General features: G+C 41.8%; 1 protein-coding gene and 1 non-coding gene across 11 annotated transcripts in view; one reads left to right on the plus strand and one right to left on the minus strand.

Annotated features, from left to right (window-relative positions):
* ppfibp2b (PPFIA binding protein 2b) overlaps positions 1-12,150 on the minus strand; it is a 42,544-nt gene that overhangs the window by 12,776 nt on the left and 17,618 nt on the right. For 5 of the 10 annotated variants that reach the window (XM_076141984.1, XM_076141983.1, XM_076141981.1 and 2 more), the window contains 4 exons: positions 10,402-10,488; positions 8,145-8,258; positions 5,566-5,718; positions 282-506 (listed from right to left, as the gene is read on the minus strand). In XM_076141984.1, coding sequence (XP_075998099.1) covers positions 282-506; positions 5,566-5,718; positions 8,145-8,258; positions 10,402-10,488 — 579 coding nt within the window. Of the gene's footprint in view, positions 1-281; positions 507-5,565; positions 5,719-5,824; positions 6,009-8,144; positions 8,259-8,415; positions 8,514-8,910; positions 9,072-10,401; positions 10,489-12,150 lie in introns of those variants that run through there. The other 5 variants (XM_076141985.1, XM_076141987.1, XM_076141988.1 and 2 more) reach the window with 4 other exon arrangements.
* Positions 10,931-11,002, plus strand: trnac-gca (transfer RNA cysteine (anticodon GCA)). The gene has a single exon. It is a non-coding gene; the product is annotated as a tRNA-Cys (tRNA).

The raw sequence follows: 12,150 nt of genomic DNA on the forward strand, positions 1-12,150 counted from the left end.
TGTATTGTCAGAGGTTCAGCATCATGCTTCTCCTTTACTCCTCAACAGCAGGGAGGTATTTGGAAAACCAACTAAAAGTCACTTTATCTGCATGAAGCAGTTCAGTGTGACCCCAGTATTCTGCATACAAACACTCTGCAGACACACATTAGAGGTTGTTAGCTTGATTCTGTGGAGGTTATACCGGGTGGTGTGTGTTCTGGTTAAAAGAAGAGGAGAGAAGGAGAGAAGAAATGATGGGAAAGGAGGGGAAGATGAGTTCATCCATCAAGTCTCCCTACGTGTACAGTCTGTCCTCCATTGTGCATCCAGGTGTCCCCTGGGCCGGAGAACGGCAGACTCAGGTTTGAGTCAGTCACCGCGACCACAGGGTCCTGGGCTTGGCTGGGCTCCTCCTGCTGGGCCTCCCTCTCCTCCAGGGCCCGTTTCTCCTGGATTCGAGTGCTGATCTCCTCCTGAAACCTGCACATCTGCTCCTGGAGCTCATTGATGAGATTTACCACACACTGGGAGGCATGCGGCAAGGGACGATGCAAGACAAATGAAATATGATGGAGGGGATGAGTTGAACAGGTGAGGAATCGAAAAGAGGAATGAGAGGAGAGGAGAGGAGAGAAGAGAAGAGAAGAGAAGAGAAGAGAAGAGGAGAGGAGAGGGGAGGGATTATTGAATGATTTTAAAACATTCACAAAAAAACTCAAACATACAACTGATGAATTGAAAAAACTGCAAAAGAAGAAGAGCAGAATAATGAATTATGCATGTGTTATGCAGAAGACAACTTGCTGAACTTCAGCAGAGATCGGAGGAATTCATGACACACGAAAGGAAATAAGCAGTAACACAAATGACACAAACATCCTGAAATTCACTAACTTAGAAATACACAGTCCTATATAGTCATACATTCATACATATGGTGTACTTTTGTCATAGGTAAGAGAACAACATATGAAATGAGTAACTAGCAAGAGTGTAAGACAGAGATCGACACATTGCTCACATTACTTTGCATTGTTGAAATTGTCTGAGAAACAGAAGAACTTAAGTATGTGCAAGCATACAGTGCAACCATGCACGCACACACACATGCACACACACAGATTATGAAAGCTATTTGTTTCCCTTTAAGTTATAACACGGGTTTCACATGGGATGCTATACCGCAGTGCACTCATCTACTGTCAATGGGTGAGACACCAATGTACCAATGTGTGTGAGGTATTGGTGTGGTTTTTTCGGAGGTGAAAGTGTTTGGTCCTGTGGAATGCTCAAAATGGATGCCCGACATTCCAACTGGAGCCTAGCAGCTGTTACTGACCACAGATGTATGCACATCTACACACACACACGCGTGCAACTTTGTGTTACAATGAACCAGATGCACAAAAAGAAGTGTAGAGTTGTGTGGCACATTTGTGTGTATTACGTGGATTCAACACCACCCTGTGAAGCTGAATCTTTGACTTCCTCACAAGCAGACCCCAGAAAGTGCAAGCACATCACCTTTACTCCCCATCAATAAAGGAGTCCCCCAAAGATGTGTCCTGGGCCCTTTGCTGTGCTCCCTATGTGCTCCCTGCTGAGAGGATCATAAAAGATCTCAATCACAGCCCACAACAGACACTTCTCGCTGCTCTGGTCAGGGAGACTTTACAGCTGCCTGATGGTCAAAACAGAGAGGATGAGGAGGAGTTTCTTCCCTTGGGCCATTTGGGCCCTGAACCAGTTGCTGCACAGTTCTTCTGTTCTATAATTTTGTACAAACAATTCCATCTCGGTCACTATTTTTTTGAATATACTGTACTATCTTAAAATGTGTTTTTAATATGTTTTCTTGGAGCTAGGGCACAAACGAATTTCACTATTTCACTACTGAAATGTCACTATTGTTTTATGTGATAATAAAACTCGATTGATACCTTTTATCACATCTGGCAAAAGACATTCACTCATTCACTTAGGAACAAACAGCAAACAGCAGTGGACTCAGCTGCTAAAATGTTTCAATTTTAAACAAGAAACTGACTTCTGGTTTCACAGCTGCAGTCTTAATTCTCATACATTATCACATTACACACACATAACATTAAGTATGAAAAACTGATTCTTAGTACCTGTCCACTGCCTGTTGTGTGAGTCCTAAATTAAAGAGTGTTTCTACTCTTACCTGGCTTCTGAGCCCTGCCCCTTTAGCCAGTCCAATAATAACACACAAAACATGCCAATGTAAGATGGATGTTTTTAAAGTGCTCATGTTACTGTTTGACTTTTGGCTGAGAGTCAAAAGGTTGTCTGCAGTATGTGGCTGTTTGATCTGTTCTGGCTTGTTTCCGTGTTTGAATGCGTGTTTGAATGTGTATCTTGTCCAGGCTCATTTCATCATTCCTCCTCATCATCATCTATCATCATCATCTATCAGCATCTATCCCTCAGTGAAGCTGGATAGAGATTGGGTTTTCAATCCCACAGTTTGTCAGCTTTGATCAAGACTGTTAAAACTAGTATTATCTTAGTATTATTATCATGGTTACCACTATAGTTAGCATCTGTGTGTGTTTATGTATGTGTATGTACATCAATGCTCAAAGACTTTGCTCTGGTCCCTATAATGGGCAGATTTCCAGTTAATTCGGCATGTTGGTTCATGGATGGATGAATTAGGATTGATCTTGGCAATGTCCTCACCAGTAATGCACTCTCATTGTGCCATATTGTCCAATTTTGGGCTGGCTAGGAAGTTGACAATTGTGATGAAATCATTTGTCCAAAACTGTGGTCATGAATTGCAGTATCGAGTTTCGCCTACCAATGGTCAATGTTGCACTTGTGCACTGAGCATAGATAAGAGCAGCAAGAAAGACACCTATACCTATACTTCCTAGCGACGCACTGGGACGCATCATTAGTGATGTCACCATTGGCTCAACAGGATTTTCAGGTCTTCTAACAACCTGAAAAATGTTAGGAGGACATCCCACAGCCAAATTCAGATATTCAGAACCAGAATGTCACAGATTGACTTCTACTCTGACGCAAGTTGTACCAACACAGATGAATCACAAGTTCATGTGTTTCTTCCTCGTAAATTGCAATGTTATGACGCAGAAAAATATCCTTGTGATTGCACTACAAATCACCAGGACCTCACCACAACAGCAGCCACAGCTTTCTCATCTGACGCAGAGTGACACGCAATGAACCAAAGAGATTACTGCTATTAACACACATCACATCACATCACAGGAGGAATTACACTCTTACTGCAGTGCCAAACCATCTCCAAAATGTCAACTTTACAATACACACCCTTCATTAATCAAAAGGGATTCAAATACCTCAGATCTTCTCCTTTAGTCTGTTTTCCATCATTCTCTTACTTTTATTCACATCTGTTGGTAATGTACCGCATGGGGACTATACGTACGTGATCTGTGGGATTTAGCTCCCACCTTTACAATGACAATGTCAAAGTTAAAACTGATCTGTGAACTGACCTGGTTGACATCAAACACAGATTCCACCACTGACATTTCTGCATGTGGCATCACACATACACAAAACATTAGCAAACACTGGATACTGAGATGTTTGTCTATACAGTCATTAGGCAAAGATGTGAGTAAGGTTATTAATAGTTTTGTCTTTCACCCAAATACAGGCAACTTGTTCTGAATCAAGAGTCCAAGAGGGGAGGACATCTGGCAAACACAGATTATTTACATGCTCGAGTGACTGTGCTAACATAATAAATATAGATTTATTGCTTAATTGGACTGTTATCAAAGCTCCATGCATGACAGAGGAATGGGAATTTATCCTGTACGATCGGAAAAGCTCACATCACATACAAACCATGAAACAGCACATTTTAATTGAATAATTTCTACTCCCTGCTGGCAGCAGTAGATGACAGAAGGTTTAATGGGAAATAATCCATTGCAACACATTGAAACACTGGTCAGGAAACAAGAGTGAGATTGGTAAAGTGGACGTTAGCATGAGCACCAATGATCACCTAGAGCGGGGTCAGCAACCTTAATTAGCAAAAGATCTGGAGTCGCAAAACACATTTCAGCATTATAATGAAGGTAACACAGCCTATTAAGTCTAAATTAGCCAAGATTAGTCAACATTACTAATCAGTATGAATGAGAATCTATCTGCAGATTGATGATGTTTGACTCATGTCTCGGTCTCTGGTGGTTTTATTTTCTGAGCTCTCTCAGTTTCGTTTGTGTCGGAGAATAGATGCACTGATATTTTGATCAACGACTCTTTCATGTTCTCACCATTCGAAAACGGCTTTCAATGGCTTTCATTACAAATAAGAATAGTTAGACATTGTTTGTACTTGGGAGTCACCTCCATCTGTATATATTTCCACATCGCCAATGGGAACAGATCTGTGTCTGGGACCTGTGGTGGGTAACTGTGACCACAACAGCCACTGGTGAATGGCTTTAGTATTTACTTTGGCCCAGGGACAGTAAAATCATAGAAAGCAGATAAACAACTGACAACAACAATTACACTACATGTCCACGTACAGACCCATGTGTCTCTAATCAATCCAAGATGGAAAATAATTTACCTTAGGCAAACACACAGTGAAACCAAGAAAATTATGCCATTTCAGCAGATGAAGCATTACATATTGCAACAGATAGGGCGTTTCTTGTGTTTTGTTTCTATAACAATGGAAAAAGAATAGGCGTCAGTATACTGTATGAAAGCTGAACTAGGCTGGAGCAGACTGTGGATTTAGACATCATTTAGATACACATCAGAATGTCACATGGGGTTCAGCTAAGCTGGCCAGCAGTGTGGTATGCAGTAAAGTGCAATTCAGCAAGTGACAGTGTGTTTAGGTTCCAACTCCAACAATGTGTACTGACACTGAGGAAGCTATTGTTAATAAATCAGTGCTGTGTTTTTTATTAACTGATTATCATGAAACAGTCGGCATGAATGTGATGTTTATTTTGTTACTGGCTTTGTGTCCAAGAGAATTTGAGTCCGTTTCAGACTGACAATTCTCTGGACATAAACACGAACATAAATCCATCTGTCTCAGTTTGTGTCCAGCATGAAAAATGTATGTCATGGGCAGGGTCATGAGCGGGGTCATGGTCAGGCCATGGAATATTGTCAGTAAATGAGGAAACCTTTTTTGCAACAAGGAGACACTACCCATTGTAAAATATTGTTCATGAGCCATGATCAGATGAAAGCATCCCCAGGGTGACATAAGTATAACACAGCATGAAACTAATGTATGTTATATGATGATTTGGTCTTCTGGTAATGTGGACAGATGGATTTTTGTACTTAGTGAAGGTAAACACAGCGTACAACAGTGGTGCTGTAATAAGTGATTTTCATTGAAGCAGATGCTACTTATAGACGAATCCAGTTTGCTAATCTCAAAGACAGAGGGGTTAATGAAAAATGACTTGAGCATTAGATATGGGACACACTGACACACACACACACACACAAACACACACACACACACACACACACACACACACACACACACACAGGTTTGTTGACTTGACATACCTCAGCTTTGTTCTGTTTTGTTTCTGTGGGATCGGGTGGGTCGATGTTGCTTGTGTGCTCATCCTCCATGCTGACCAGCTTCAGTTTAAGATAAGAAACCTCATCCATTAAATCCAGTTTCTGCGTCTCCAGAGAAGTTCGGCTCAACAGCTCCTGGGAAATACACACACACACGCACACTGTTTGTTAGACACATGAACAAAGGCACAGCAGAGGCCTTCGAACCATGCTCAGGAAAAGTGACAAATATCAAGCATACACATAAGCAGATGAAGTCACACACGATTACCCGCGAGCAGGGCTGTGTGTCAGCACTCTGCTCCACCGGGGACAATGTTCTTCCCACACTAATAGACCAGAGTAGGCTGGGGGCCCAGACCCCACATAGCTAAATATATACACACACACACACACACACACACACACACACACACACACGCACATGCAGGCACATACACACACACACAGGCTAGCAATGGCAGCTCTATAAATACTGTAAAATCCCTGTGCTTCTTTGGTATGGGAGGGAGAAAGGGGAAAGGCTGTCCAAAAGAGAAACAGAGAGGGAGGCCACAGACATTGCCCACACAAAACTGTTTGTCTCACACACCAAACACAAATCTCAATATTGCGTGTGTCTGTTTCTTTCGATTCCCTTTTAAAACGACTTATCCCATTTCCTCTTTTCTAAGAAAACTTCCAATCACCTCTTTAAGCAGTTCTGACTTCTATCTTACTGCTGCCTATTTGCTGAGATGAAACACTTCAGTTAAAAAAGAGGGTGAGCCTTTCAACAGATCTACCAATGTAGTAGCAGCAGGAGGTGGAAACAGTAACATAAAGCAGTAGCAGTAGTACTGGGTGAAAACAAGGCACCATGAGGGCAGATGAATTGTCCCTGTGGAAATAAGATGGCCCAGGCAGCAACACGAGATGTGAATGCAGTGCGAGCGGTCACAGTAATTGTTCCTGCTGGGTTCCCATCTCATTTTGGAGCCACATTTAAAGTCCTCTCAGATGTTGGGAGAACGGACATATGTGACAGCACAAGTTATTCCTCAAGACGTCAAGACCAAAATCTGCTTAGTTATGTCAGTTGACTGTCAGTGTGTAATCTAACCCCAGTGTCTCATACAGCAGGATAATTGCTGGTCTAGCCACAAGGGATTCATCTCTGCTTAGGCCCTCCTGCTCAGCTGCCTGGCATCTTCTGTCCCATCAATATGATAGGAATCAACTAAAGTATGAGTCTCTCTAAAAATGTTACAGATTTATAAAACACACAGAAAAGGTATGTGTGTGTGTGTGTGTGTGTGTGTGTGTGTGTGTGTGTGTGTGTGTGTGTGTGTTTGTGTGTGATAAGTCATGATTCCCATAGCAAGCAGCAGCCCTGCTACACTGAGACGCAGCATTACATCACTGGATGGCCGGTTTGGCTTTCTCTCTCTATCACATATAGACACAAACACACAGATGGTGGATGTGGTATGAAAGAGGCAGAAGTGTTGGTAGACATCTTTTAAATCCTTCAAACATGCTTTCTTAGTTAGTTAGTTAAAGTTTGCGATTAAACAACCCTAACGTTACTGTATGACATCACTAAAACACGAAAGAGGCCAACAACACAACACAGGAGACCGTCATGCACACACACAGAAGCCGTTACACATGATCTGCCTCGACGTGCCTCCCTTTAAGCCTCTCTGAGTAAACACTGGCCCATCTAATATCCAACCAGCTCTCCTTTACTGCAAAGTAGGACCATGATACACACGCAAGCACACATGTTCACACATGACCACACACTGGAACTGAAGCAGCAGGTTAGTGCTGCTTAATCCAATAAACACACTAACTTTGAAGCCCAAATCACAGTCTGTCGGTAAGATGTGCAAGCATTTGTTGACAGTATTCTATTTCTCAAAATCCAAACAGGAAGCTATATATTACTGCAATATGAAATTGAGTGGATAAAACTGATAAGCAGCGCAAAGCGCCTGGGTATTTATTTTAGAATTTTGTTATTTTCAGCATCGTGTTGACACCGGAGAGAACAAAGAGACTGTTGAGTCTGCACAAAGGGCAGATCTTGGGACAGAGACACTATGGTCCTATGTGTCAGTCACTGCTGACGTCAATTATGACAACTGGAACAACTTGAAAGCGCTCAGTGTTCACCGTTCACACTGGTGATCAGTGTGATCAGTGTGACAATATGCTATCCCTTACTTTTAGCATAGACACCTTAGAAGAATAGCCTTTGTGGAAGTTTACAATTACTAAATTACTGAATACACTTGGACTGAATGTTAAGACTTAAGAAATATTAATCGGCTACTGTGAAACTTCGAAAAGCTTTGACCTGTCAGGTCAGCTTGGTGTTTCTACATAATGGAATGGGTGAGTCAGAGTGGATCAGTGTGCACAGTTATGTTGGAATGCTGTGAATGAACTGCAGTTCCACTCCTTTGTTTAACCATTTACAGTGATACTTCACTCCTGTTCAGCTCCTCTAACTATATCCTATAGGGAAACTGCATAATCGTAAAACAGCAAGTGAGTATTGTGTTGTGTGTTACCTGCTGCAGCATCTCCTCAGTAGACGCCAGTTTCTGTCGATGTTCCTTCAGAGAACTTTCTAGGTGTTTAATTTTCTCTCCTTGAGCCTCCACCTGGTCCGTCAGAACGCTCACCTAATGGGTGACACACACACTCACTTAGAAGACACACTCACAACAAGGTCATCATAACAGACATTACAGCTATGGTAACATCAGCTTCTTCTCTGCCTCCACGCAGCGACACACATTCTTGCTGGCATACCCCGACTGCAAAACAACACACACTTACTCAGCAGTCAGTCACCCAGGAATGTGTTGCACATTCACTATAATCTTCCAGACAACACACTACTCTTCTACTACACCGTGCAAAGCCCACAGCTCAAATCCAGATTACAAAGACACAAGGACACGATAACCCTACAGAGAAAAGCAGAAGGCAAAATGTGGTTGACGTGCTCCCTAATGACCACCAGGGGTCCTTACGTTAGTATGAGTGAGTGAGTGACTGAATGAGCATGTGTTTGAATTAATTACACTCAGGATCTTTGGTGGGGCTTCACACCTAAAACACAGTATAAAGGTCATTAGGGTTGGAATAATTGATACATGGATCAATACCTATTTATTAGTGCCATGTTCAAGGTATCTATACATAAAACAACTACAGGAAGAAAGTGAAAGTAACAGCACTGATGTTACTTGCTGTCGAGTCCAAGTTGAACTTTGGACTTTCTCCTAATGTTGAAGAAAATGACCAAAAGTAACAAAGTCAGTGTCTTACCGCCGCTGTGTTCCGCTGCTGACACACACATATACACTCAAATGTAGGTCAAAGTTCCCCACTGAGCTACAGGGAAGTCAGTTACCAAGTGTGTGTGTGTGCTTGTGCCGACACACACACGCGCTGAAGTAAGAGAACAAGTCAGATAAGCAGAGCACTGAGGCAGAAGCAGGTGAGGGGAAAGTGAAGGAAAGTTGTCAACAGCCAATTAGATCCTCTGTCAGGAAAAAAAACAGGCCCAGGTCACCGTGGCTATCAGCCAATAGGAAGAGACATCAAGAGAGGATGAGGAATGTGTAAGAAGTCTGTGTGTGTGTGTGTGTGTGTGTGTGTGTGTGTGTGTGTGTGTGTGTGTGTGTGTGTGTGTGCGTGCGTGCGTGTGAGAGAGACCGTTAGTGGGGGGGTGGGGGGTAGATACTGTCCAGGTGAGAGGTGCAAAATCCACTTTCATAAGCTCATTCAGAACTCAAAACAAGCACACCACGCTCACTGTCAAACACACGGTCAAAGCTGAAGAGGAGCTCAAGATACTGCAAGATACTGTTGAAGCAGAGGAACTTAAAAGCAGATTTGGAAGATCACAGTTGCAGGAAGTGGCTATTAAAGCGATCTAAGCGCAGAGATAACAGTTTGTTGCCGCCTGGTGACATCATATAGTGCAGAGATGTATAATCTACTGCTTTACCACAGCTCACTGAGACATAAAAGTCAGCCCAGACACACAGATGTTGTCCAGACACGTTTGGTTGTAGATTAACGTGAAATAACTCAAGCTCTAGGATTACAACCGTGTTTTTGCTACCAACACATTCAGATAAATACAGTGCCTATATGACTCATGACAACGGTTGAAACACACACTCACATGGAGCAAATCTGAAAAAATATCAATAACAACTTTGACATTGTAAGCCATATTAGTACAGTGTGTTTCTGAAAATAGTAAAGGAGTTAAAGTTCCTTAAGAGTGACTTCTTAACTATTTATTATGCGTAAAACCTGAATGGATCAACATTTGTAATAGACTTATTGAATCAGGTAGGTATGTGCACTAATAGGGATTATAATTATAGTAGCTACTATAACAGAGCTAAAAAGAAAGTGAATTCTTATGTTGTATTTATCAAATGGATACAACTTTTTTCATTGCAACACAAGTCCTGTGAAAGAGCTCTCTCTGCTCAGACAGGTAATGATGGGGTTGAGGGAATGGAAATAGAAAGTTTCTGCTTAACATGGAACAGAGACAGAAATTCCATATGCACTGAGTCATAGTCAATTATTTGGGCCACATAACAAATACAACTATTTCAGCAATATGTTTAATCATAAGAGGTTCATCCGCTCCATTTCATTTTCACCGATTTGTTTGATTTCCATCCCTTCATCCATTTACAACACAAGAATCTGGCTTGACGCAACACACAAACACACACACACACACACACACACACACACACACACACACACACACACACACGGGTATCTAACCTGTAGCACAAGAGACTCCTTGTCTCCCTCAAGGCGGAGCAGTCTTTGTCGGTAGTTCTCATTGTTGGCTGGGGAACAGAGGTTGACCTGGACAAAACACACAGCAGAGACACAGGTTAAAAATGTAAGGTAAAGGTAAAGGTTGATCTGTGAGCTATGATATATGCTGATGTCAAACATACAGTACATTAAAGGGGGCATAATATGTGTTTTGTTCCTTTAACACATTTTAATTTAGCTGACCTCATATGTGGTTAGACACACCCAAGGTCCGAACCGTAGTCATATTTGTGAGTGAAAAATAAAAATTGTAGACAACTGTGTAAGTAGTCAGGGGTTGAGAACCTCCCCTGTGTGTCTGCCTGGCAGCTGTGTGTGTGTTAGTGGCTCCCACTCCCACCCAGTACTCCCCATCCTTCACTGATGTGAAACTGACAGATGTCAAGCAGGTAACAGAAGCAAGCGAGCAGATGATGTACTACGTATGGTACAAGTTCTAGCTAGGCTGACATCACTTCCATGACATGTAGGGGGTATAGCTCAGTGGTAGAGCATTTGACTGCAGATCAAGAGGTCCCCGGTTCAAATCCGAGTGCCCCCTTCTTTACTGAATTTCTCATCCGTGAGTTCAAAAAACATCCTATCTATCTCTCATAACGTTATGGCAAAGAAACTTTCATTAGAACATCTAGACTAGTGCATCAACATAGCCAAAACACTGTTATCTTAGATTGTTGTCGGTCCGATATGACTTGTGTAAACAACAACAACACAGCACGTGAACGATCATTCTCTGCACGTCCAATCCATAATTCCAGTCCACATGACTGATGCTTTTGCTGCTGCATGAGCGGTGGGATGCATCTGGCCAAGGGCGGCTCCAGCTAGGTTTTGAAGATTAGTAAACCATGATTTCCCTGTTGCTTTTGCACTAACTGATGATCCTGTCTGTATTCGTCTTATTTTATGTAATTTCAGTGAGCCATGAAGTGAAGAAGAGGAGGGAAAGACCAAGGGAAATGTTGGTCAGATTGTATCTGCCCTCTTGCTTACGTGGTTATGGTTAGTTTTAAAATTAAGGTGATAATATTGCAGATTTCAGTGCAAGGATGATATGCTAAGGATACCCATAGCTACCCTGCTGACTGCAGAATAAACAGTGCTGTCACTGTTCAAATTCACTGAGCACATGATCAAGACTTATCAAACATTGCCAGCTGATCATCTGACTCCCATTAACCTAGCAATGGCAACATTTTAGTTTGTACTTTAGCAAAGGACCAAACACTTCCCTTCTCTATCCACTCTAAAACCAACTAAATAACTTAAACCAAAGTGACCATAAAACAGATAATAAAGTTCAATCTCCTTTTAGTAGCCACATGGCCACACAGGAGGAAAAGCTGGGCCAGGCTGTGAAAGTAGAGGCGCTCTCTAATGTGCATTTTAACAAACAAAATCAAGTCTTCTTGGGTCAAAAGCTGTTCTGCAGTCCTGTGTGATTGACTGTGTGTGTCCAAACATTAAGCATAAATATTGATTTCATTTAACTTTATGTGTCCAATGTGTATGTACTTATTTTCTACTTCTATCCACATTACCTATTGTGCACCTGATTAATTCAGATACTTGAGGTCCACAATAGAACCACTGGTCATTTTCTACTTTCATTTCATTAAATTAGTATTTTTTAAATGTATCTATTTTTCTATTTAATTTTATTTTCCATAAGATGAGACAATAATTATC

This window comes from Genypterus blacodes, unplaced genomic scaffold, assembly GCF_046128005.1.
Source record: "Genypterus blacodes isolate CSIRO-AG114 ecotype Tasmania unplaced genomic scaffold, CSIRO-AGI_Gbla_v1 ptg000021l_1, whole genome shotgun sequence".
NCBI classification, from domain to species: Eukaryota; Metazoa; Chordata; class Actinopteri; order Ophidiiformes; family Ophidiidae; genus Genypterus; species Genypterus blacodes.